Raw genomic sequence first — 25,893 nt, forward strand, 5'->3', positions numbered from 1 at the left:
TGAATATGTTATGCTCTATTTAATCCTCACATATGTCTCCACTTTTGAGGATTGGTCCTTAATGAAGGCCAACACAGCTGAGCTTCCTGTTAAAGCACAGCTCAACATGTATGTCCTTTTAAGTATCGACATGTGTATGTGTACTTTGTCAAGATCCCCTGGAAAGAGCTGACAAAACATGAATTCATAATCAAAGAAAAATTTACCATAATGATGGCAGAGATTTCCACTGGTCACCAGTACATTCAAACGTGACACTGGGTTTAATTTACATTCTGACAGAAAATATATAAAAATATATAGAAATAAGAAGCAATGTAAACTATTTACTACTCTTTCCCTTTAATGGAGACAACACTGCAATATGGAATTATTCCAGTAACGCTGGACAATAACTAAATACATACTCTGTCAGAACACTGTTTCTAAAAGTAAACTACAAAATGCTCTGCTGCTATTTAAAATGAATAAGAAATTTGATCAACTCATTTTCAAAACCAGTTTAATGGTTTTTACTTTAAAATGTCACTCAAAAAATAAACGACTTCTATAAAACCTCTAAAAAGGTAACATGTACATCAACTAACAGAGCAATTTTGCTGCAGAAGAACCATAAGACTAAATGAGAATGCTCCTTTGACTGAGTCAACCAATGCATTGATTTTTTTTTCATGTTTAATATCACACAATGAACTGCAGTTGAACTCTGATTTGGCAGCACAAAGTAGCTGCTCCATAGTTTGTGGTCTACAAAGTAACTGAAAGAAAATGTTTCCTGAAAACACTAAACTATTGTTTTAATGATTGACAGTGTGGTTTGGTGGATTTATCCCATTCTAATGTCCATCTGTAAAGGCAGTTGGTTAAATCAGTCCCCATAAATTAGAAAGGTAGCAATTTCTTCCCCAAAATTACAAATAAAATAAAATGAGATTATTTTCTGTGAATGTGATTTTCTTGTGGTCTAAAATGTCTTGTCCTACAAAATTATGTTCTACTTAAGCAGCTACTATCAGTACTCCTCACTGCTATAAAAATGCTGTACCTTTGCTGTTTAACTTCAGTACTTTGGCCTTTCAAAAAATGTGTCGTTTGGTACAACAACAACATCATCAAGTTCTTTATCCCATCCAAAAGCTGACTCTTAGCGAACCAGTTGAAAAATGAGCTAAAACATGCATTTTCAGTCTGAAGAGACTAGAGTATCAATGAAATGAAAACATGTCACCCTAATTTGTCACATAATTACAGAAAATTCTTGAAACTAGAATTCAAGAATTTTCTGTAATTATGTGACAATTTCCAACATTTGTAGACTGGCCCCAACCTTGAAACTACCAAGCTGCAAATGGTAGAGCCAGGGACGAGAATGGAAATTAGGGCTTTGAGGTGAGCCCAACTTTGTCTTCCCTCCTTAAGCAGGGGTATCTGCCCAGCAGTGAACCTCTACATGTACATAATCAATTCAAATTAAAATATTTGTCTCATATCAACCGTCCCACATTTCCTGTCACATCTCCAGTCTGCTTTCAGATTAGAGTGTGTGAATGTGAATGTCTGAACCAAATTCTCTGATAAGCCATCAAACAGTTGTAATATTTTTCTTCTGACTGAAGCAATGACAGATTAGATACAGAATGGTTAGTGAGAACAAAGTGGAGCGGAGTGACTCTGTTAGAGTTTCTTGACTGTTCTCTCACCTGCATCACCTGCTGTCAGTTGCAGCAGAGGAACCTGGGCAAAAACAGCAGAATAAATGGGTCAAGGACGCCCTGGGCATTCTACCGCTGCTTTTTCCAAAGGAAAATCCTCCTGTGTTATTTTAACAGGTTACAATCTGGACTCTGTCAGCACACTTCATTACCACTGCCGTCTAAAGGTGCTGCTGGGTTGCAGAGTTGCGTGTCTCTGGTGCTCAGAGTGAGTGCGTAAGTGAACTGACCTGAGGTTTTCTCACGCACTGGGACAACAACAGAGCAGAAGGGGGCAAAAAATAGATGTGCATGACATAGGTTCATTCAGAATGCTGCATCTTCTAACTCATTTTATACATAGTGCTGAAAACATAAGCAGGTGAAGAGCTTTCACAGTGTGTGGACTTCTTAAGTCTTTAATAATGCAGAGCCAGAAATGGGATCCTTTCTCTGTCATACCATACTGAGCTCAGAGAGCTTTCTATTGTATAAAACAGGACAGTTTGCCGGCGAGGTCAGTTTTTAGGTGTACAGTCAGTGAATTAGGTGGTTCTCTAGAACACTGAAGCAGCACCACCTTCAAAGTGCTTACTTTGTCACTGTATCAGTCTACCTTTGGGTGGCGTATTGACGCATCTATACTGAAGTTTAAAAGGTGTTAAAATCGCAACTACCTTCCCGGTGATGCATTCATTTGCTTAAGTGAAGGTCTTATGATAGACTTCATTAGTTAGCTGCCACAGAGTATTCCATTCAGTAACTGTAATATAAACTCAAGATGGATGCAAATATTTATCAGATATGAGTGTCATAAAAATTTACAAGAGTCAACTTGTTGATCTGAGGGCTAAACAATATCAGTGAAACACACCATTTGTCTATCTTCCTTGCTCTTTAAAGGACCAGAGTTGCAAAGTCCTTCTCTACCTAGATATGCACAGTGCACTCAGCACCAAAATACCGTAGACAGGCAAAGACAATTTCAAGCTCAAGAAAACACTAAGCAGTTGCAGAAATGCTTTAGCTGCATGTTGCTCTGTACAAAAATTATCCTATTCTAGGGTCCTAAAACCAATAATCTTTTATGATCCCTGCTCCGGCGCCTGCCCTTCCTCCTTTTCCTTTTTTTCCTTCTTTCTCATATCGTTCCTCATCTGTTTATCTGTTTTGACCTGTCTGTCTCTTTGGCTCCCTCTGTCTGTCTGTCTTCTCTCCCTCCTGTCTCTCTCTCCCTGTTCACTCACCCTCTTGCTCTCCCTGCTTCACCTGCCTGCATTCTGCTCCCACCTGATTACTGCAATGAGTGTCAGCTGCAGTAATCAGCTCACTCAGGACACCTGCTGCTACCTCACCTCCAGTTATTTAAACCCACTTCATTCAGTCACTCCCCGCTGGACCATAGTTTGTCACATTCCTGCATCAACTCATGACCACCACAGCTTCTCGGACACGACTCTGCCAGTTCCTGTTTGGATTTCCCATCTGGACTCACCTTCCCCCATTTGGATTTCCATCTCTGTTCCTATTCTTTCATCAACCTGTGGATATTCTGTTTTGTGTTCTACCATCTCCAGAGTTTCCTGAGTCTGCTACCTAGCCTTTCAGTTTAGTTTCTTCCCATTGTAAGTACCACGTTTTGATGACTAGTTTAGGTTATTCAATCATGGTTTTCTTAGGTTTCCCCTCAGTTGTTAGTTTATAGTCTTTGTTGAATTTTTTAGTCTTGTCTGTTTTCTCAGTTAGATTACTGCTTGTCAGCTTTCAGCCTTTCCTCACTGCCTATTCCTAGTTCCTCCTTAGCTTGTATCTCTAGGTTTTTGTTTATTCTAAATAAAGTCCTTTTTTCTGTTAAAACCAGTTTGTCAGCTTCTGTGCCTGCATCTGGGTTCTCTGACCCCTCCTGTAACATAATCTGATCACTGATCACAACAGGAAATTTTGAAAAATTAAGTTACAACACGGGCTGCACAGTGACGTAGTGGTTAGCACTTTCGCCTTGCAGCAAGAAGGTCCCTGCTTCGCGTCCCGGCTTTCCCGGGATCTTTCTGCATGGAGTTTGCATGTTCTCCCTGTGCATGCGTGGGTTTTCTCCGGGTACTCCGGCTTCCTCCCACAGTCCAAAAATATGCTGAGGTTAATTGATTACTCTAAATTGCCCGTAGGTGTGAATGTGTGAGTGCTTGTTTGTCTGTATATGTAGCCCTGTGACAGACTGGCGACCTGTCTAGGGTGTCCCCTGCCTTCACCTGAGTCAGCTGGGATAGACTCCAGCACCCCCCACGACCCTAGTGAGGATTAAGCGGTGTATAGATAATGGATGGATGGAAGTCACAACACTGTTATCCTAAGACGGTGTAAATTTAGTGGCCGTTGGATGGACAGTGAGAAGGAGTGAGAGAAAATGAGGAGGAAATGTTTCAGAGCAATGTAAAAACCGTTATCTGCAAGGTATTTGCACCTGTACTAATTTATACAAAAAAAATCACAGATTTCACCATGATCCAATATTATATTGACTTTAACAACAATCTGATATTGTCGACATTACAAAGTCTGCCACGATATATTTTTGATTTGATTCCAAGGAGGTGATCAATATGCATATATATTGGCCCATTAACACAATCAATTACAGCTATATTATGAACTCACAAAAATCAACTGCAGCCTGGTTTCACTAAATTTGTTTTGGATCTGAAAAAAAGAATCAAATCATGATCATGAAATGATAAACCGTCTATTCTTTTTAAAAAGGTTAACTACAAATGCCACAGTTCTCATGTTTAAGGGTTTTCTTTGAATCACTTTATCATTAAAGCAGGATTTTCTTCATAGATCCTTCACTAATATTTAGTGTTTAAACAATATGTTTTAACAAAATCACTTCTAGCAGTTCAAACCAACTCACCAACAACGAACAAGGTCACCACTTAACCTATAGTTGTAAGTGCAAAGGTAGCACAGTCTTGTAGAATCATAGGCCAGCTATCATGTGTCTGTCTCTCTCTGACTGTGCACTGGAAGAAATGTGGTGCTGATCCACATGCTTTCTGAATCCACATTAAAGCAAGAAAAGTACTCCACCAAGGCTGCTCAGACGTTGTATCCTTTCCGACGGTTAAGTCCACAGCGGTGGATTTGCAGTAGGATCACAATCGTGTGATAGGAGGCAGCTGATATAGTGTTCACTTGTCATAGTTACAGTGGCACCATACCATGCTGCTATCTCACAATGATACAGAAATCTTTAACAAATCTGTGGATCACAGGGCGCCCGTATAGCTCAACAGGTTAAGCACGGTGACCAATGTGCAGGGGCTGGTCACCGACGCAGCGGCCCGGGTTCGATTCCTGCTCGCGGCCCTTTGCTGCATGTCTTCCCCCGACTCTTCTCCCCTGTTTCCTGTCTGTCTCTCACTACGCCTATCCAATAAAAGCCGAAAAGGCCAAAAAAAACCTGTGGATCACTGGCAAAATCTAATCACTTGGTTCTCGTGTCATTTCTGACCTTCCCTGAAAATTTCATCCAAATTCGTTAATCCCTTTTTGAGTAATGTTGCTAACAGAGAGATGGACAAACAGACCAACAGATGGACAAACGTACATCAGTCATCACATAGCTCTGTTGCATACCTTGGTGGAGTAATAACAAAATTCAGAGCAAAGCAAATGTAAACAATTCTATGTACTCTTAGTGGATAGCATAGTATTGCTAGCTAATTATTAATGCTAGCACTTCATGAAGTGGCTGAAATGGTAAAGTGGAAGCGCTAGCAATGTGCCAGGTAACTCTAAAATGATGGAGCACGATATGGCTTGATTTTTGGATTGTCAATCAATTCCATTGTATTGTTGGTCATTAAATCTGTATTTTTTTTTTTTTTACACCCCTTTTTGCATGTCTACATGAGCAGCCAAGGCCCTGTCTACACAGTGATAGAAACTTCCACAGGCTAACTAGTAAACTAAGCACAATTGAGTGTTGAGAAAATGTTCAGCTCTCAAGATGGCAAGATGTCCTTTACATTTTAGTCATCCGAACTACATGAAGCACCTATCATGGGTAGAACATGGAATCTACACACAGAGTAACTCTATTCAGCCCTGGTGAAGTTTCTCTGATTCATTCTCCCACCATTTTAGCACTGGGCTGGTGTCAGGTTCTCTATGACTTCTTATCTGTCCATTACAACCACAATGAGTACAAAGGGAAACCACTTTCAATGTACTGTTTGCTAGACTGATTAATCAGAGCTGAGGCCTTGTAGATCAACTAATAATGTGTGGATTCACTGTGAGAATGGAAATTTTAAAGAAATGTGCAGAATGACTCTGGATTAGACATCACAGCTGCATTGTAATAGAGGGCTACGGTCACATGTGGGATGGAAATAAGGGCCTAGCATGTTGACAAAGCAAAACAACAAGTGCATTAAAACAGGAACTGTTTCTGGATGAATAGAATAGAATAGCTTTAGTGTTACTGTACATTGTACAATGACATTTAGTGAGTTCTACATAGCGTATCTAATCAAAGTATATAAGTTTACTAGTTTGCTAGCAACATACAACAAAGTCTGTATTCAAAAAACAAAAGTAATATGGAACAGTTCTGTTAAAAATTACCTTGGACACAAAACTAAATATGGAACAATCTGGACCTATCTGGGACTGTCCATAAAAACATACGGTAATTAAAACTCAATGTGTGTTCACACAGAATCCAAATAAAATGATTTGCCGTGCTTTATTAATGCCACTGCCTGCATGAATATTTTTTGTCTGCACCAACAGCATAAATGGTGCTTTATTCAACTGCTAAAGTGCTGTGAAAGAAAGGGCTACATTTTACCTGAGTATTATTACCAATGTCAGATAAAATTGGCAATTTTTTAGCAAATCTTTTTATTAAATTCGGAATGAAAAAAAGAGCAGTCGAGCTACATCATACAGAAAAGGCCACATCTGCTGATTGTTTGAATTGCAATTAAGTAATTCCACCGACAGTGAGATGAGATGCACCACTATCTGTCTGATTTAACTCAGTCGGTGATTAACTGACAGATGCTTTGTTTGCTTCACATTTATAAATAAGTGCATCACATTGCAATGTTGTGGAAAAAAGAAATAAAAAAGTGGATCTATTCTATTCTAGGAATTCTATTCTATATCTTTGCTTCAATATGTCCTTCCCAGGTCATAATCTGGATACATGTGACTAAACTGTCAGTAACATCTGTAATGTACCGAGTCTAAACAAACTTGATGCCTGTGCTCTTCATGTTTGTCTTAATGCATTACTGAGTAATATCGTTATTGATACTATGAAGCCGGTTTTAGCAGCACCACTGCCCCAACAGTGTTAAAACAGCAAAAGCTGAAAAAACAACTTTAAATACAAATGTGATGCCAAGTCAGCTGGGATTTGAATGCACATAGACTTGCTTGTCAGGTTTGTAAGTTTCACCTTATCAGAACAAGTTCATCTAATGTACCAGTACTGCAACAAATCCCCTCCTGATGAAAATTACAATTTTCTCTTCTCTTCTAGAGAGATGTCAAGTCAGCTCATATGATCATTTTGGAAGATGGAGTTGGTCTGTTGAACTGCATTATACAGAGAGGTGTTTCTGTTATTTAGCTCACTCACTCTGATAAAAAAGCAGAAGACCAAATAATACAAACACCTGTCCATGCCAGTCCATCACCTCTATGTACATTTTGCACTTCTAAATGGTTACTGTTAAACTATTTGTAATAGCTACTACAGCATTTATTTTTGTCCTAAAGCATTTTGTCTAATTTGAGTTCCAACCAGCAAACTGCAACAAGGAATTCTCCAGTCAACCCACAGAGCCAAACGTAAACCTCATAATATGTATCACTCATTAATGTAACTAAGAACCGACTGAAGAAAGCAACAAAGGTAGCACAGCAATAATAACGCTAGCTTACAGTCTCACTATGAAACCTTACACTGGCGATATCATGTGCATGCAGAGACTTTCTGAGAGATTTGTATGACCTAATCAAGTTACCAAAGTGAAACACAATCATGCTCTAAAAGAACAAAATCATTAACAATAGTACTGGTAATAGATGGACCATTGACTGCATGAGTTTAAAACAGTAAAATAAGGTCCTACCGACAACAGAGCATCTGACAATCATGGTTCATGTCGAAAATAAAAGCTCATTTCAAATGGGCAGAAAAATATGGTACATGTCTACTTACTTTGGATAAATGGCAGTCATCTTGGCAGCTGTAAAACCTGGCTTACAGACACCCTCACTGATATTGCCATACTTGTACATCAGTTCCAAAGGCCTGTAGACATGGAAAAAAAGAAATCAAACCATGATTAAAAATTCACCCACATATTACATATACAGTTTACAGTACACAAAAATTAATAATAGGGACAATTCAACGTGTATTAACCCATGAACCTAATGCCATTACTGGCACTATGACTGAAAACAAGCTCCTAGTGTAGAGCCCATTAGTGCCTCCACTCAGAGTGGGAAGCAAAAATTGTAGGAATAATCAATTGAATACTCACAAAGTTGCATCCAGCTTCAAAAGGAATCCTTGCTTGTCATACACTAGAAAAATGAAAAAGGATGCAAATATGGTGACAATAAAAGGCACGCATTAAAATGTAGAAACTGCTCTGGCACATCTGTGAACTCATTACCATGTCCAAAAATAATTTTGTTCATATTAAAGTATTCTACATGTTCTACAGTGTGCAGGTGTGGACTGATCAGCTCGAAATTTGCAAATATTCCCGGTTATTTTTTTCCAATCCCCAGCATCATTAGTCTACATTCCTATATATAGATATTCAATAGGTCATCTGCTGAAATCTGTAATAGCAGGTCACAATTGCTATCACTAGTGAAAGCAGTGAACACCTGTTAAATATATCCAGCACTGTTTAAAGAAACAAGAGGCAAGGTACCAAACAAACAACAAAAAAGCTTTGCTTGCTGCAAACTGTGGTAAATTATAACAGATGTATATAGGCAGTCTGCAGGTGGTGATGAGGTTGGTGATGAAGCAACAGAAACATCAGAGGAGTGAGCAGGGAGCAACAACTTTAACATTCTTACATGCACCGTCCAGCTAATGAACTAACTAAATGCTTTTGTTAACCTTTAAGTGTTAATGGTGGAGTCCTGCTGCAGGTTTGATATTCCCATGATTTACATGTCAGACTCGGTACACAAACAATTAAAAAAAGTTGTTTGCTGCATTTCTCTAAGTAGTTTTTTTTTTAAATGGTTGTCAAATTCGACTGTACATGGGTTAACTAAACATCTAAATCTGACCATTTTCCTCTGGACAATTAATTAATAATTTTTTTCCATTATAGTCCATAAGATATAATATTTAAGAGCCAGCCTTATTTAAAAAATGACTTAATAAACTCTCTACATTCTAAACCGACAGATGAACGTGGTTCTGAAAGACAAAGGGAAAGGATGGAGGAGGAAGCAGGAACCAGCACAGACACAATTAGAGAAGTAAGAGTTGCTGAATGTAACTGTACAGCTGTGAATTAGAGCACAAAACATCATTTATATCATGAACAGTTGTAAACAAAAATTTGCATACACTTGTAAAGATCATGTACATGACATCACTGAGTTTCCAATGACTCCTATAACTTTGATTATTCTGTGCTGGAATCATTGAAACCCATTCATGTTTTTTTTACAACTTCAAATGATCAGTTCTGGTGATGTAGAAAGCTGTGCTGGTCATTATTTTCTTAGTGACATGGATCTTAACTTCTCATGAGATGAATGAGAGCTGAGTCTGATCTTATACTCATCAGACTCAGTCACAAACACTACAGTGGGAACATCTAAGGTGCTCAGCAAAGATCTGAAAAAGCAAATCATTGACTTGAACGACTTGTTCAGTCATTTGATGCCAATTCAAAGCAGCAGCAGATACCAAAATCATCTGTGCACACTTTTGTTTGGAAATGTCAAGTGCATGGCACAGTTGTGTCATGCAACAATGAGGAAGTAAACAAACTATCACCTGCTGCTGACCGTGAACAACAATTGGTCAGGATGGTAAAGAGTCTACCAAGAATCACCAAAAAACAGGCCTACAATAAATTAGAAGCTGCTGGAACACAGGAGTCAGTGTCCATAGTCAAGTGTGTTTTACTTGACCTAGAGGAAGACGTTCCTCTGGAAATGGCACCATATGGCTCAAATTAAGTTTGCTGCTGATCACATGGACAAAGAACAGGCTTTCTGGAGAACCGTTCTGTGGTCAGATAAAGCAAAATCAGGCTATTTGGCCACAGTGTTTTTTTTAAACTCTGGATTCATTGATTGGCAGACATGCTGTGTTATCAAATTGGGGCTGCTTGACAGCAACATCCCAGACTGTTTTTGTGGCTTGTCCATCTGTTGGTAATATGGTACTTCAACCATACTAAACATGCTGTAGTTGCTTTGGACAAAAACAGTATGAGCTATTAATTCAAAAACATTGCCACTGAAAAGTTAAGAAAGTTGCCATTTTGAATTCAACTTAAAAGCCTGATGACGCTTTTTAAAGAAAAGACTGTACCCATTCATGCATTATTACCCTCTGCTGTTGTTTTTTCGGCATATATGCCAATTGTGGTGACTGCCAATCTGGCCCTTTTGCAAAGCAATCCTTACCCTTTACTCACCATGGATCCTGAAAGATGGCTTGACTGTCAGTTGTCAGATTTCCATATATGTAATAAGGTGAGGATACACATGAACACCGTTGAGCTGACTACCTATGTAATTTGACCATGGTAACTGATGGGACCCAGCATGGACCAAGGTCATTGCTGATCTCAGCACAGAAGAACTGATAAACCAAAACTCTAAACATTCCCCATCCCCACGACCTGACACCCTGTTCTATCAATCATTTGCTCTGGCCATTTTCCATCCAAAGCCCAGAGCTTCTGTCTTTGCTGCTTCATAGCCGTTCTGAGCCCGCTAGATTACTGTGGTATTACCACAGTGAGAATCAAAGGGTTATTGAATCATAATAAAACTTCATAAGACAACTTGTTGGCTGGGGCAGTCCTCTCCACAGCTGTTCATCTTTTGCACAGCTAGCATAGTGTGACGCCATCACTTATTATTTGAAACCTCTGAATCTCTACATAACTCAATTTGACCCTTTTGTAGACAACTGAAAACAGCATTTACATTTGTTTAATGATAAAAAGATTGTTTAGGCCTCAGATAAACAAGTCGTAAGTACCAATTACTGTTTTTAAAGACATCAAGAGACATGCAGAGATTAGAGCTGCAGAGTTTAAGTGTATTAATTAACCTATAATATTACTATTGTTAGTGAAGATACCGTTTTAACTGAACTTAAGATTTATAGTAAAAAAAATACACTATATACTCTCATTTGTAAGATTTTAGCACTTAGCATGTCCAATTTTACAAAAACCAGGTCTTTGTATCCCAGCAAGAAAACATCCAGACTCCCTTCAAAAACCATGCAGTTAATTTTTTTCTAAAAAATTTCTATTGTTTTCCATACAGCCTTTGTAGTGATGTGCATAACAAACTAATCAATTTTTACTTTACATTTATGGCCAGCCTGCATTATATATTGTCTCAGAATTGACGTCATGTGCACGTGATGTGCAAAATTTACATTGCAGGAAGTGTGATGTGAAGTAAGGCAAATTAGCTCAAACTTTTAATGTTTTTTCGCAGCCTGTTACAAAAAGGATAACAGTGACCTTTTTCAATCTTCTTCACAAGACACAGAGTTTGTTGACATGTAGGTAGGACCTGCATAGCAAAATGAATGAGGAACAGGAGAAAATGCCATATTTACTAAGCTATTTTTTGATAGCGCAATATATAATGCAGAAAAACTAATTTTCATCATGTCATTGTTTTTAATCCCATGCAGCTGAAGCTAACTTCTGCACTGAAGGAACAGCAATGTTACACTGAGCTGCAGTTTGCAAAGTCTGAAGACTTTGTGTAGAATATGATGCATAAGGTTTTGTTTTTCACTCCCAAACAGGGTGCCAGTGAGACGATGGAGGTGATGAGGACCAGAGCGGAGTATCAGTGGATCCCATACATTGATCTGAAAGATGCTACGATACAAAAGACGTGACCGAATCAGTCTGAAGTCAAGGTAAACAGCAGATCAATCAACTTTGCAGCTGGCTATAGTAAATACATCATTACTGCCACCGCTCATATTTCCAGATGACTGAGTTAGTGAGGAAACATGAGTTCGCTACATTCCTGATTTACACAGTCAGAGTGAAGCTGGGAGAAGATATGGTCTTTCATTGTCACTGCTAAACACCCAGATCATTAGCAAATTCACTGACACTATGTGTACTCATGTGGCTTACCTCAGTCCAAACTAACACTTCTATTTCACAAAATATTAGCACCTCCAAGTTCTTACAAGGACAACTGTGGGGAATGCAACTATGTGAGAATGTGGAGGTGGAAAGTGGCCAATATCAAATTTAGTTTGTATTTTGTAACTTTATGTTAAATATTATTGCTATTATACAGCATGTGTTTGTATTTATTTGCTGATGCTGTCTCTGGGAGAACAGTGCGTGATTTTTGGGTGAGCAGCTGAAGCAAGATTCTGGATGGCTGACGGAAAACTTGACTGCAAAGACAACATGGCTGGAGGGAAGATAAGCAATGCTTGTTGTTTCTGGATGCTGCAGGAGGTTACATTTCCTGGTGGACTATCTAACTGAGCAGAGCCAACCTACCGCCATCAGCTTAACGCTTTGGCTCTCATTCTGTGTCAGTCATGTGAAACTTTGCATGTCTCACACTAATTGCTTTTTTAATGTAAATCCATTTACCGGCACATACCTCCACAGGCCTACAAAAAAAGGTACCAATGACTAATGCTGTTAAAGTTTCAGACAGTTGTGGAAACATTCCTTCAAAAATTAGTAGAGGTTGATAAAAATGATCTATATGGCTCACAAGTACATCATGTTAGAGGCTGTTGTGTGAGATTGCTCTATTTATACAAGATGTTTTATTTTTCTGTTCACAGAGTGTAGTTAATCTGGGTAAAATACTATTACTAATTTACTGTTACAATCTACACAGACAGTACAAGCTGTTACAAGGCTGCATTGGTGTACAAGACTGGATTACTCTACAGCTGAATTGTCTGGCACAGTTTCTTTTCTGGCTGCCAAACAGTTACAGTGTCAGGAAAATCTTAAGTGCACTAAATAACAAGCATTTGCTTGGCCCTCCTTAACCCACCATTTTTTAATCAAGTCTGGACACAGGTTGCAGAGGCTCAGTTATTCTCCAACCTCAACTCCACCAACCCCTTTCTGAACTTTGAGTGAAGCCTTCATCCATAACAAGCTGCGAACAAACATCCACTTCAACCATCTAGCAAATTGCTATCAAATGCTGATGTGCCTCAGGTAAAAAAGTAATTTTCCAAGTGTATTTTCAGAGAACATCCAGCTAACAGCACAAAAAGAAAAGCAAAGGTTTCCTTCAATAGAACTAATAGCACATTAGATGAAGTCAAATTAGTTGTCTAAACTGAATCTTGCTGGATTTTAGTATGTATGATGGATTACAATAAAAAAAGCTCAAGCACAGTGTTTACTTATGGAGAGTATATTTTGACAATAACCTCTGAAAAGACTACAGCATGAAAGAGGAATCAAATACCGGCCATTTGACCTTATTTTACCTTGGCTTATGAGTTTGGAGTGAGAACCTCTTACCAAGACACAATCTGAAAATATGATACATGAAACTTTAGGAGATCTTTAAGATATTGACAAGATGCTATTTTCATCAGGCATATTAAATTTTATGTTACTTCATCTTCATAGATCATTCATAAAATGATGCCATTATTGATGTATGATTAATGCATTAGTGAATCATCAGATCAGTACCAACAGGGATGCTGTTCTTGCCATCACTATTGAAACGTAGTGGTACAATATCATCAACTTCCCTCTCTTTATTTTAGTTTTTTAGAATGCTCATCAGCTATACCACTGAAGGTATTCATCCTGGGGCCCATAAACAGCAGAATATTATGAAACAGGGCTGGGCAACTGAAAAATGTATCACAATAGATGATTGTGATATCATTATCGCTGATTTTTAATGACAGATGAGGGTAAGACTAGGTGTCTCCAGACAAGAACCCTGCATTTACAGATAATCAGCCAGGCCACGCCCCCAATCGGGGCAGATTTTTGGCTATTTTAAAATTTTTTATTTTTTTTAATCAGTATCGCTGTTTTCACCAACTGATTATAAATCTATTAAATCCACGACTTTGGGTCTGAAGCAGCTGTGTCTCTGTCAGTAGTCACTGTGTGGTCTTACCAATTTCTCTCTACCACAGATACAACTTGCAAAAACTGATCAAGTAACACAAACCACCATAAACTAGGAAATAAATTGATTTCACGGTGGCTGAGGTTACGCTAACAGCTCATTTTAGGAGGTTAGGAGATTATCCACACATTACTGTAGTGTCTGAAAATCATTAACTAATAATGCTGTAAGATAGGGGCCTTAGTGGACAACAGAAGTGATAGAACAGTGAGAGACTAACAAAATAGAGAAGAAAAGCAGATGGAACTGCAGGACACAAACTCTTCAGTCTTAATCAGTTGATCTAACAGTACACAGAGCAGAGTGTAATAGCATCCTAACGGCATCCTTTCTATTGCTATCGTTGATATGCAGCTATAGCAATTCTTACTAATGAAGATGTCTAGTTATGAATGATAGGTTTCCTGCTGTGACATGCCGATAACATGTAATGTATATGGGTTCCAAATATTGGTTATTGGTCTTTCTTGATAACCAATAATCAGAATCAGTATCAGCCCTGACAAAAACGTTATCGGTCAATCCCTAACACACAGACAAGACAAGCGCCTGACAACAAAGGTATCAAGATATTTTTTAGCAGAATCAGGCCCAGGGAGGCAGGCCATCTGCCTCCAACAGTTGAAGGGAGGATAAAAGGACAGAGAAAATGATAGCAAAGAGAAACAAAGAACAATCCATGGCATTCCTTTCTTTGCAATATCTCAGCCATGCAAACCACATGAGTCATTCCTCTTTTCAAGAGTAGCTTTTTAAAAAAAGAGATCAGCTGCTGATTCATCATATGTCATTACACAAAAATTTAAGACTGTCGTTTGTTTCACTGTCACCAAAGGGCCAAGCAAGAGCAGGAGTTCTTAGACTTGTGGAACAGACACAGGTAGATGGCATCCTGCTCTGCTTTATCCCCATCCCATGTTGTTATGAAGATGAGAGCCTTGTGTTAGCTCTCCACTCATCAGTTCTCACTCACTCCTGGTGTTTTTCATGGCATACTAACAAACAAACACAAAATAACACTTGGAATATATTACAAGTTGCTCTAGTTTAATATTACTGTCTCCAAAAATGGTGGCAGCCTTGCAGTTATCCAAGCTGCTCTGCCTCTTGTGTGAAAAATGGTAATATGACATAAAAATCAGGAGTTTTTCGGGAATCACAAATAATCTTTTCCATATACATGATTTAAGGCTGTATATTGTAAACCACATTGGCTTCAACAGTGGCTTATTTCTAAGCAGCAATAAAATAAATGACAGAATGGAATATTAAACATCTAAAACAAACAAACAAAAAAAAACCAGTACTATTTAATCATAAAGTGTCAAGTTGCCAAGAAATAAAACAAGGTGTAGAACACAGCTTCCGTGGGTGTCAGGGAAATATTTAGATTCAAGCCAATTCTCTGTGTAATTATCAGCACCTCAAATTGGCCTTAATGTTTCTGAACTGGACAGTCTAGGAAATATTCAATATGTAGGAATTTCACCACTTCACTTGAGCTCAGCAAGGAGATGATGTATGTTAAATATTTCTCTACTTTAAAGCAGTCAACAGGCAGGATACAGCAACATATGGGTAAACTTAAAAAACTCATCCCTCCTGTATTTAAATAGACTGGCTCCCCCCTCTGGTAAAAGCTTACATGGCTAGCTAGCAGAGGGTCTCTTGTGATGTGACTGCTCACGGGAATGACTACGTCTCTTCTCCACAATCCTTTGTTAAAGGTGTTAATATCTACACAGGCAGATTGCAAAAAAATGCACAGTACAATGACTACCAAAGCCATTTTAATACACAAAGCTGTGTTGGGCTCATAATTTTTATCAAATATGTTGCTTTGAACATTTAAAATTGAGAAACCACAAGACATACTTTAATGTAATAATTGAATCTTCCTTTATTATGGGTTATTGTTTATGTAAGTACAGATGAATATCAAAAGTGGATCTAAACACATGAATGCTTCATTTCCCTGACTGGAAAAATTGCATAAAAGTCTGTGTGAGGTCATTTTGATTCAAATTACTGAAAGTTCCAAATTAACACTTGCATAATAATAATAAAAAAAATGTTTGCACTGAATTTTCAAGATTAGGTTTGCATTTTATTTATATTTCTTAAATTAAACCAGAGGATGTACTGTTCCTTTTGTTCACTGTGGTCAGAAAGAGATCGGTTCTTGGGCTTGAAAGGCATGTGATTGTTTAATTCAATTCAATTTTATGTTCAACTCAGTTCAGTTTTATTTATATAAGGCAGATTCACAACATAAGTAATCTCACGGCACTTAGTATAGCAAGGTACAGGCCCTATGAGCAACAGTGAGAAGGCACAAAAAACCCTGGAACAGGGAGGGGGGGGACCTCTGACAGAACCAGGCTCAGGGAAGGGCCATCCGCCTCGACCGGTTGGGTGAGTAGGGATGGGGGGGTTAAAGATCACTGAAAGCCACAAACTGTAAAAACAGCTAAAAAAAATCTTCTTCATCATCTTTTCAACAGTCCTTGAACAAATTCTGTGTGACATGCACTTCCAGTGGAAAATGATACACACAACAGCATTCCCATGTTTTCCTCTGGTGACAGGCTTACAGTCCGCAGGGACAAAAGGGGTGGTTTTATTTTCTGTTCTGTGTAAAATGCTCTAAAGAAATAACAATGTTGAACTTAACGAGCTTGGGCTTATGCACTTTGTACAAATGAAATTATATATTTGGTGTTATAAATAAAATACAAAAAATAAATAAATAAACTGGCGGTTACCCAAACCAAAAAAGTACAGGGACCGGATTCCAAGTAGTGGTACTAGTAATGTAAATGGAACCCAACCCTAAACATCGGTAGTCCTGTTGTGCCTGAACATCAATGTAAAGTTCAATTTTTTCAGATGATTCAGTAGAATTACATGAAATCAGAGACATACATAATAATACCTTATAATTAAAGAACCAAAAATGTTTGGCACAATCTTTGCCAAATGATTGAAAAGACTAACTGATTATTAAAATTGCTTTTGCAAATTTTCCATGAATTTATACATCAATTAGCTAAATGTCTTGGCGTCAATCGGATGACTAAAATATAGCATTCCAATAGTGTATTGATCTATTTAATGGCCTTATTCCCAACCAATACATTGTTCTTACTTGTTACGAACGTAACTGTGGTCATTTATTGTGATACTGATCTTTTTAAAATCCACAATAACATTTAGCATATGCTAGCTAACATATTAACAGGCAGCATATGTGGCTCTTCTCTGACCGTGAGACTTTGTTTGTGTCAGTTACTGACAACTTTCACGGGAATCACCTGTATTAGTGACGCAAGTAGAGGAGTTAAGTTCGATCACTGTTGGTGCAGCTGCCAGTGGTCAATAAAATTAGCTAATAAATTCCACACATTACATTATACCCACTTATAAGGGAAGACTCACATGATTTGTGGCCCCAACCTCGTAAACTGATCCTCCCTGATGAGTAGTAGAGGAATCCTAGGGCCAGCATGGAGCACATGCCCAGGAGGAGGTTGCGACTGGGTTTCATTCTCATCTCCACCTAGCAGACATGGCACATCCCACTCTGGAGCCTGTTTGAAATGGAAATAAACTGGTCAGCCCTGCACTCACAGACAGCATGTTATTACTCATAACAATCCACCACAGGGGCTAAATGCCTCAGACTCAGCACCGAAACGTATCAAATTCAGAAGCATGATCTAGGTAGTCTTTTCATTTCAGGAGTCTGTTGTGGGGGAAATGTAGTTTTGCATGTCAGGTTCAGGTGGGATTTCCAGGGAGTCATTTCAGACCTCTAGTTCTAACATATGACACTCAAGGTTTGGCTTCAAATTAGCTTTGCACTGACAAGTCACAGTATCTTTCCACCTGGGGACTGTCTAGATGATTTCAATCAATCAATCAATCAATCAAGATTTATTTATAGAGCACTTTACAACACTCAAAGGTGACCAAAGTGCTTTACAGTTAAAAATATATAAATAATCACAAAAATAGCACACTTTTCCATAGACTTGCACTTCACACTTAATTGGTCATTTTGAAATTTGCAAATAAAGGGATAAAAAATCTAAAACTGCTATTATGTGTTAAATGTAGGGCTGCACTACTGTAAAAATTCAATATTAGCACAGATATTGATACAGTAACCCTTTGTTATTCACGCTGTTCTTATTGTTTTGTTTCTTCCATTTCATACACAGTGAACTACCAGTAGCAGTTAGCACTGAATAAAACTGTGTGAATGTATTATATCACAAAACACAAGCAGGGCAGCTTTTCCACAGGGTTTGTAGATAACACAAGGCAAACATCAGTGAACAAGTACAGCCTTCTTCAGAAAGATATTGGAACAGCTCTTTGGTTTATTCTTCCTGACAGTGTAAATTTAAAATGATAAAAGAAATTAGTGTACATATTATATGCAACACAAAGTGCTACATTGGCAACTGAAGTGCAGTTTTACTACATGTTTTATATCTCTTTGGATTTATCTTTTCTGTCTGTTGAAATATTTGCTTATTTCGCATGTACACAAAAGATAACTGAAAAATACTTGGGAGGTGAATTTGGAAGCCCTCGCCATGATGGCACGCACTGTATATCTGTGAAATAGCAACTTTGTTTAAATACTGGACAAAAGATGCAACATGCCTCTGCAGCAGTCAGTTTGTTCTAAATGTGTCCTGAAAGGAAGAAGCAGAATTTAGACTTCTGCACGTGATTGTCACCACACCTCTTTGCACTCTCATTCATCCTGACTGATCATTCAAGGCCTGTGATCTTGTCCTAATATCATTGCACCGAGAGACTTTAAAAAATAGCGCTGAATTATAACCTCCAATGCATGTTTGCTCTTCTTAATAGTGAACTTCATTTACACTGAACTGTAAGTGGAACCATGTCAACACAGGTAGTGTGGTGTCTGAAGGAACAATATCTGTAATCTCCATGTTAAAACTTCACACCATCAGTATGGGTAGGCCAGAGCTGCTAAGGAAAGAAATCATTTGAACTTTTCAGGGGGTTCATACCGTGTTATGCTTCAACTTCATACATAACACTGTATTAGCTTTGTATGCTGCCTGTGATTAGCTTTGAGCAGCCAATACTGTGCTTCACGTGACTCGGCTGATGTTGACTTAAATTCTTGTATGTTAGAGTTTTGTCTTTACATTTAAACCAGTATGTTATATGTGGGTTATCATATGAGATAAAAATAAAATAGAACAACACGTAACAGTGTAAATTAAGCACGGGGACAGGGAAATGAGGCAGCTAGCAGCCAGTTAGCTCATTAAGTATGCTTGCATGTCGCGCATTAATGACAGCTGATTAGCGCCTTATTAAGCCCTCAGACCGGTGAGGACGGCTGGACAAGCCGCTGCCCTTCAACACAACAGCAGGACGACAGCGATATCAGTATGCTGGAAATAAGACATATTACCAGTAGCTAATGGGCAAGAGTAGCTGTTTAGGCTAGCAGGAGATTCACCGACTTACTGGACGGATAGCGTTAATTTTCAAGTTGACCTCAAATCCGTCGGTGGTTCGTGTCGCCGGGTCGGCCGGGCTGCTGATATGCATCGGTCAGCATTAGCGGTAATAGAACATCCGTGTAATGAGGAATGTCGGTGATTAGCGGATCCAGCGGAGGGCAGCCCCCTCCTCCCTGCTGCTCGGCGGGGTCCCGTTACGTCCAGCTCCGTGTGGAGAGACGTCACCAGCAGCTGCTTTTACCGTGGAGCATTTAAAGAGCCCTTTAGAGACGTGCACACTTCGGAGAAAGTTTCAGGATATTTTAACTGTTTAGTATTACAACAGCAAACTACCGCACCAACATTTTTCAATCATATGTCAACTTTTTTCCTTATTTTCACTCAGCTGGCGCCAGGGACGGTGCTAAGCGGACCCCAGTGAAGCCAGTTAGAAAGACACACAGACTCCAAGAACTGAAGCTACATTTTGGTGTATCTGTGGACTTAGTTGAAGCTCTTCTACAGACTGTTAAAGACTGTAGGGATGAAACTTACTTAGAACTCTGAAAGCAAACTGCGGAACAATGCGAGACAGAACCAGATCACCCAGAGAAAGAGGACAAAACGAAAGTGTCCTGAGCAGCACAAGGATGTTTTTGACACACGTGTGTTACTTCATCTATCTTGTGTAATTACATTATGAGATTCACCAGAAATTAAAAAAAACAACAACATATCTTTCGCAAACGTTCAAGGTTTCAACCAGTTCTTTGTTACATAAAAAATTACGAGTCCTCATTAGTTAGGTAAAGTTGGCAAGATATTCACAGATTCGGACTTCCGCCATCAATAACTCATGAGATATACGTTGTAAAAACATAAACAATGCCTCTTTCAAATCGTTGTAAGCTAGACAATGTGCTACAAGGCCAGTTTTATCAAAAGTCGCTGTTTTTCACGATGCAGAAATAACATTGATGTCTATGAGCAGCTGGCTGTGCAGCGAGTGAACAGGGACCGTCTGCAAATAGCAAAACCGCTGCAACAGCGAAGAGAGGCACTAAACAAATATTCAATTACTTGACTTTTATACACTGTAGTGTCACCAAATTTACTGCAGCCATCAATTGTCTCCTGCTGGTCATACTACAACTCTTGGTTTGACACTAAATACAAAATCTGAATTTTAAGGAATTTTTATTATTTTATTATTATTTTATTAGTCATAAAATTCAATAACCACTCTTATGTACTTTAGTGTCACCAAAATCACTGGAGCCTTCAATTGTCTCCTGCTGGTCATACTACAACTGTTGGTTTGACATTAAGTAAAAAATCTGAATTTTAAGGAATTTTTATAATTTTCTTATTATTTTATTAGTCATAAAATTCAATAACTTCACTCTTATACATTGTAGTGTCACCAAAATCACTGGAGCCATCAATTGGCTTCTGCTGGTCATACTACAACACTTGGTTTGATATTAAGTGCAAAATTTGAATTTTAAATATTTTTATTCATAATAAAATTCATTAACTTCGCTCTTATGTACTGTAGTGTCACCAAACTCGCTGATGCCATCAGTTGTCTCCTGACTGTCATAGTACAACCCTTGGTTTGATATTAAATACAAAATCTGAATTTTAAGGAATTTTTACTGGTAATAAAATTCAATAACTTCAATCTTATACATTGTATTGTCACCTAAATAACTGGAGCCATCAATTGACTCCTACTGGTCATACTACAACTCTTGGTTTGACATAGAAACATTTTTTCATAATTTTAATGAATTTTATTATTTTATTATTGTTGTATTAGTAATACAATTTAATAACTTCACTCTTATGTACTGTAGTGTCACCAAATTCACTGGAGCCATCAGTTGGCTCCTGATTGTCATACTACAATGCTTGTTTGATATTAAATACAGAATCTGAATTTTAAGGAATTTTCATTATGTTATTATTATGTTATTAGTCATAAAATTCAATAACTTCACTCTTATGTACTGTAGTGTCACCAAAATCACTGGAGCCATCGGTTGGCTCCTGATTGTCATACTGCAACTCTTGGTTTGATATTTAACTATTTTTCATGATTTTAAGGATTTTTTTATTAGTAATGAAATTGTTGTTATATATCTCAAATATTTTTTGTTGTAACAGATAAAAGTGCTCATCCATTTTTTTGGTAGATTGTGGAACATTAATAACCAAAAGTAATTGAATTTTATTTTATTTGGGTTGTTTATTGCCATGTGAAGTTGTGCACACTACTTAGTGTGCATGCTTGTGTGTGAAGTTTAAGGATTATGAGTAAATTAGCTTTGATGGCTCTTCTCTTGATGTATGTGGTGCTATATTTTTAGATCCACAGTGCACCTGTTTGTCCAAATACATGATACTGAATAGTAATGGAACTTGGAATCCTCACCAAAGACAGGATCAGATAACACCAATATGCCAAACTAAACTGTTTAGACTGTCTCCTCAAGTACTGACGATTGGGAACAAAGACAATAAGATGCCTTCTTACAAGGCTGCAGTGTTAACTGATTCATTTAAACCATAACGTTAAACAGCTAATAATATTTTCCAAGTTAAGGACTGTACGGACAATACTTGGAAGAAAAAACCTGAAGGTATGATCAGTAGGACCTTTTGATGGTTGGATGGAGTTTATTTTTTCTGCAGTGTTTAAGAGTAAAGTGATTGAATTTTATTTACTACAAAAATTCCTTAAAATTCAGATTTTTTATTTAACATCAAACCAAGCATAGTAGTATGACAATCAGGAGCCAACTGATGGCTCCAGTGATTTTGGTGACACTACAGTACATAGGAGTGAAGTTATTGAATTTTATGACTAATAAAATAATAATAAAATAATAAAAATTCCTTAAAATTCTGATTTTGTATTTAGTGTCAAACCAAGAGTTGTAGTATGACCAGCAGGAGACAATTGATGGCTGCAGTAAATTTGGTGACCCTACAGTGTATAAAAGTCAAGTAATTGAATATTTGTGTAGTGCCTCTCTTCGCTGTTGCAGCGGTTTTGCTATTTGCAGACGGTCCCTGTTCACTCGCTGCACAGCCAGCTGCTCATAGACATCAATGTTATTTCTGCATCGTGAAAAACAGCGACTTTTGATAAAACTGACCTTGTAGTACATCGTCCAGCTTACAACGATGGGAAAGAGGCATTGTTTATGTTTTTACAACGTATATCTCATGAGTTATTGATGGCGGAAGTCCGAATCTGTGAATATCTTGCCAACTTTACCTAACTGTCCTCATTTACAGTGGTGGGGGGAAAAAGGTTTTTGGACGCCCTTTTTTACACAGTCGCAAATATTATCATGAAATATTCGTGAAAAATCTGTTTTGTGTGTTTCAAAATGTGTGGCTGCATTAGATAGACACAAACAAATACAAATGATATTTATTTTGTTTATTGTTTACAGGAAAAAACTAAGCTAAATTCTTGACAGTTTCAATGTCAGTTCTCAACATTGTTGGTTTCAAAATCAACAAATAACAGAGAATGTGTTCAAAACTGAACAAAAAATAAATAAGCCATCATCAAATATATTTAGTAGTCCTGCCATCAGCAGCAGTAGAGCTCATAGAGCATGTTCCCTACAAGCCTTTCACACTGTTGAGGGGTAATCTGGTCCCATTCTTCTTGACATTACTGCTTTTAATTCTTCTGAATTCTTCAGTTTACATTTTGAGACAGGCCTTTTGATAATCCACCACAGATTTTCAATGGGCTTCATGTCCAGGGATTGAGCTGGCCACTAAGACCTGGATACTGTGCTCCTGCAGCCAAGTTCTACTGGTCTTGGATGTGTTCGAGGGGCATTATCTTGTTGAAACATCCAGTTTGACTTCGATGGGCTTCTTGACAGCCTTATAGGACCTTAAGCCATGATCTTAAAGTCGGCCAAGTACAGTGCAAGTGGAACACTGGACACCAGTTTGGTTTGACCACTGCTGCTGAAACTCCTGTGATGTCATTTGGTGGTTTTCTCTGCACATGTGGATCAGGATATTGTAATTTCTTGCTGAAGAACCCTTGGACGCACAGATCTTGTTTTTCTCTTCCAAGTTGTTGGTTGTTCTGTATTTCTGCAGAGTGTTTCCAACTGCTGGAGGACTGCATCTGCATTTCCTGGCTATCTGGCGGCAGCTGTACCCTTCCTGGATGAAAATCTGTATCTTCAGGTTCAGGTTCAGGTCTTCATGTTTCCTGCATTAGGTTCCTTGTTTCAGACATTTCTGTCTCTGAAGAACTTTCAAATATACTGGCTTTATGTAGACATGAAGCATGGCAACAAAAATTTTGTCTTTTAATAAAAAGCATGACTTTCATTAGTGGATCACTGGAACCTAAATGGCCCAGTACTCAAAATTTCTTGTGTATTTTAATGGAACCAATCAATTTTAAGTTTTCAATGGCTTTTTAGGATTTGTTTAGTATTTTTGCTGTGACTATAGTAAAAGAAATTACACTTGAAGACCTAAGAGTGATTCTTAATGCAATATTTCACAAATGCATGGTGTGTCCGAAAACTTTGTCCACCACTATAATTTTACATGGCAGCCTTGCCAGCATAAGCAAATGATAAGCGTGAGTGACCAATGGTCTCAACCATCCCTACTCTTTTAAAAATGACTGGCACCTAGTCAATGAGGCGGATGCTCAAATGAAGATTCTCTGCAGGAACTCACACTGAAAACATGCAGGCCTGCATTTTCAAGAAATCAATCCATCTTAAAGAAAAATCTCTTAAAATATTTTTTACATTCCATGTGCCATTACCTCATCTAATCAGAATAAAATATAACCTCTTTATGGCACATCACAGTCTGTATTTACAATGCAGCACTTTCACTTTATATTGTCTCAATACAACTATTGGTATTTCTATCAGAACATGTACATGTATGCACTGATAAACAAAAACAAATAACTATTAGCAGTAGTGAGAGACAACATACTCCAGGTATATTCTCTGAATATTGTGCCACGTTCCAACTGGAAAACTAATGAGTATGCAAAACCAACATGAAGCTCCCTGCTTACTCTTTTATGCTTAGAAATGCTTACCTTCAACGAAGGAAGATCCTGTGGTGTAGTTAACTGAATAAATAATGTTTGCACATATCTGAGGGGAGTCCAAGGGGAACTATGGATTTGTTAGGCTCTCTTTAAATTTTGTAAGGTCTTCACCTTACTCTGTGAAGTGCTATGAGGTAACATATGATGTGAATTGGCACTTTTTTATTGAAAAATTTTTATTGAATCTATTTTCAAACCATTTAAATGACTCCGGTCATCACCAATTTTCAAGTGAAAATCTGCCACATAAGTGTGCCACCATTTGAAAAATTGCACCTCAAAGGAATGAAGTTTTAGCATCAAGTTCAAGAGTCCAACAGATCTGATAGAGTTATTGGGCCTTTTCTAGTGGTATTGCACTAACAGGAATGTTCCACTTTGACATGGGTTGCAGTTAAATAGGAGGGGGAGAAATAATCCTTTGTCTTTTCCCTGTATCCAGTGGAGATCATTATGACATGAAGAACACATTTAACAAAGAATTCATCAGGACTGTGGAAAAACGTCACTGTATAAAGTTAGTCAGACTGTACTTACTAAGCAGGCAGATCCAAGTTTAAATCAAGTTTGCACAAAAGGGTGAGAAAATGAAACTACTCAGAAATAACCAACTGAAACAAAAAATCCCCAGAGCTAAAACCACCAAGGAGGCCAGTCCAATCCAACTTTATTTGTATAGCACTTTAAACAACAACAGATTAAACCAAAGTGCTGTACATCCAGAACAGGACAAATAAAATCAGAAATACACAATAGAACACTAAGAACAAATAAAAACTAACAAAAATAAAAAAAAACAGAAATACACAATAAAAGCACTAAAACACAAAAATCAGACAATAAAAGCACTAAGAACAAATACAATCAAGAAATACACAATAAGGGCACTAAAAACAAATAAAATCAGTGTCTCATGTCGGATGGAAAGCCAGGGAATAAAAGTGTGTTTTAAGATGAGTTTTAAAGATGGACAGTGAAGGGGCCTGTCTAGGTGCAACGGCAATTTATTCCATAAAATTGGAGAGAAGGCTCCACAGAGAAGGCTCTGTCCCCTCTGAGCTTCCGCTTAGAGTTTGGTGTGCATAGTAGCTGATCAGCTGACCTAAGCGACCAGGCAGGAGTATAACTGTGAAGCAGCTCAGAGAGGACCGTTGGG

The 25,893-nt window shown here is 38.0% G+C and overlaps 1 protein-coding gene across 1 annotated transcript in view; it reads right to left on the minus strand.

Annotated features, from left to right (window-relative positions):
* st3gal3a (ST3 beta-galactoside alpha-2,3-sialyltransferase 3a) overlaps positions 1-19,839 on the minus strand; it is a 45,436-nt gene extending 25,597 nt beyond the window's left edge. Inside the window, exons 1-4 of the mRNA XM_055018229.1 lie at positions 19,635-19,839; positions 17,550-17,701; positions 8,258-8,300; positions 7,930-8,022 (exon numbers count right to left, since the gene is read on the minus strand). Of these exons, the coding sequence (XP_054874204.1) occupies positions 7,930-8,022; positions 8,258-8,300; positions 17,550-17,664 (251 nt within the window). The 5' untranslated portion in view covers positions 17,665-17,701; positions 19,635-19,839. The remainder of the gene's footprint in view (positions 1-7,929; positions 8,023-8,257; positions 8,301-17,549; positions 17,702-19,634) is intronic.
* Positions 19,840-25,893: the final 6,054 nt, after the last annotated feature.

This window comes from Amphiprion ocellaris, chromosome 2 (genome assembly GCF_022539595.1).
Source record: "Amphiprion ocellaris isolate individual 3 ecotype Okinawa chromosome 2, ASM2253959v1, whole genome shotgun sequence".
Taxonomy (NCBI): Eukaryota; Metazoa; Chordata; class Actinopteri; family Pomacentridae; genus Amphiprion; species Amphiprion ocellaris.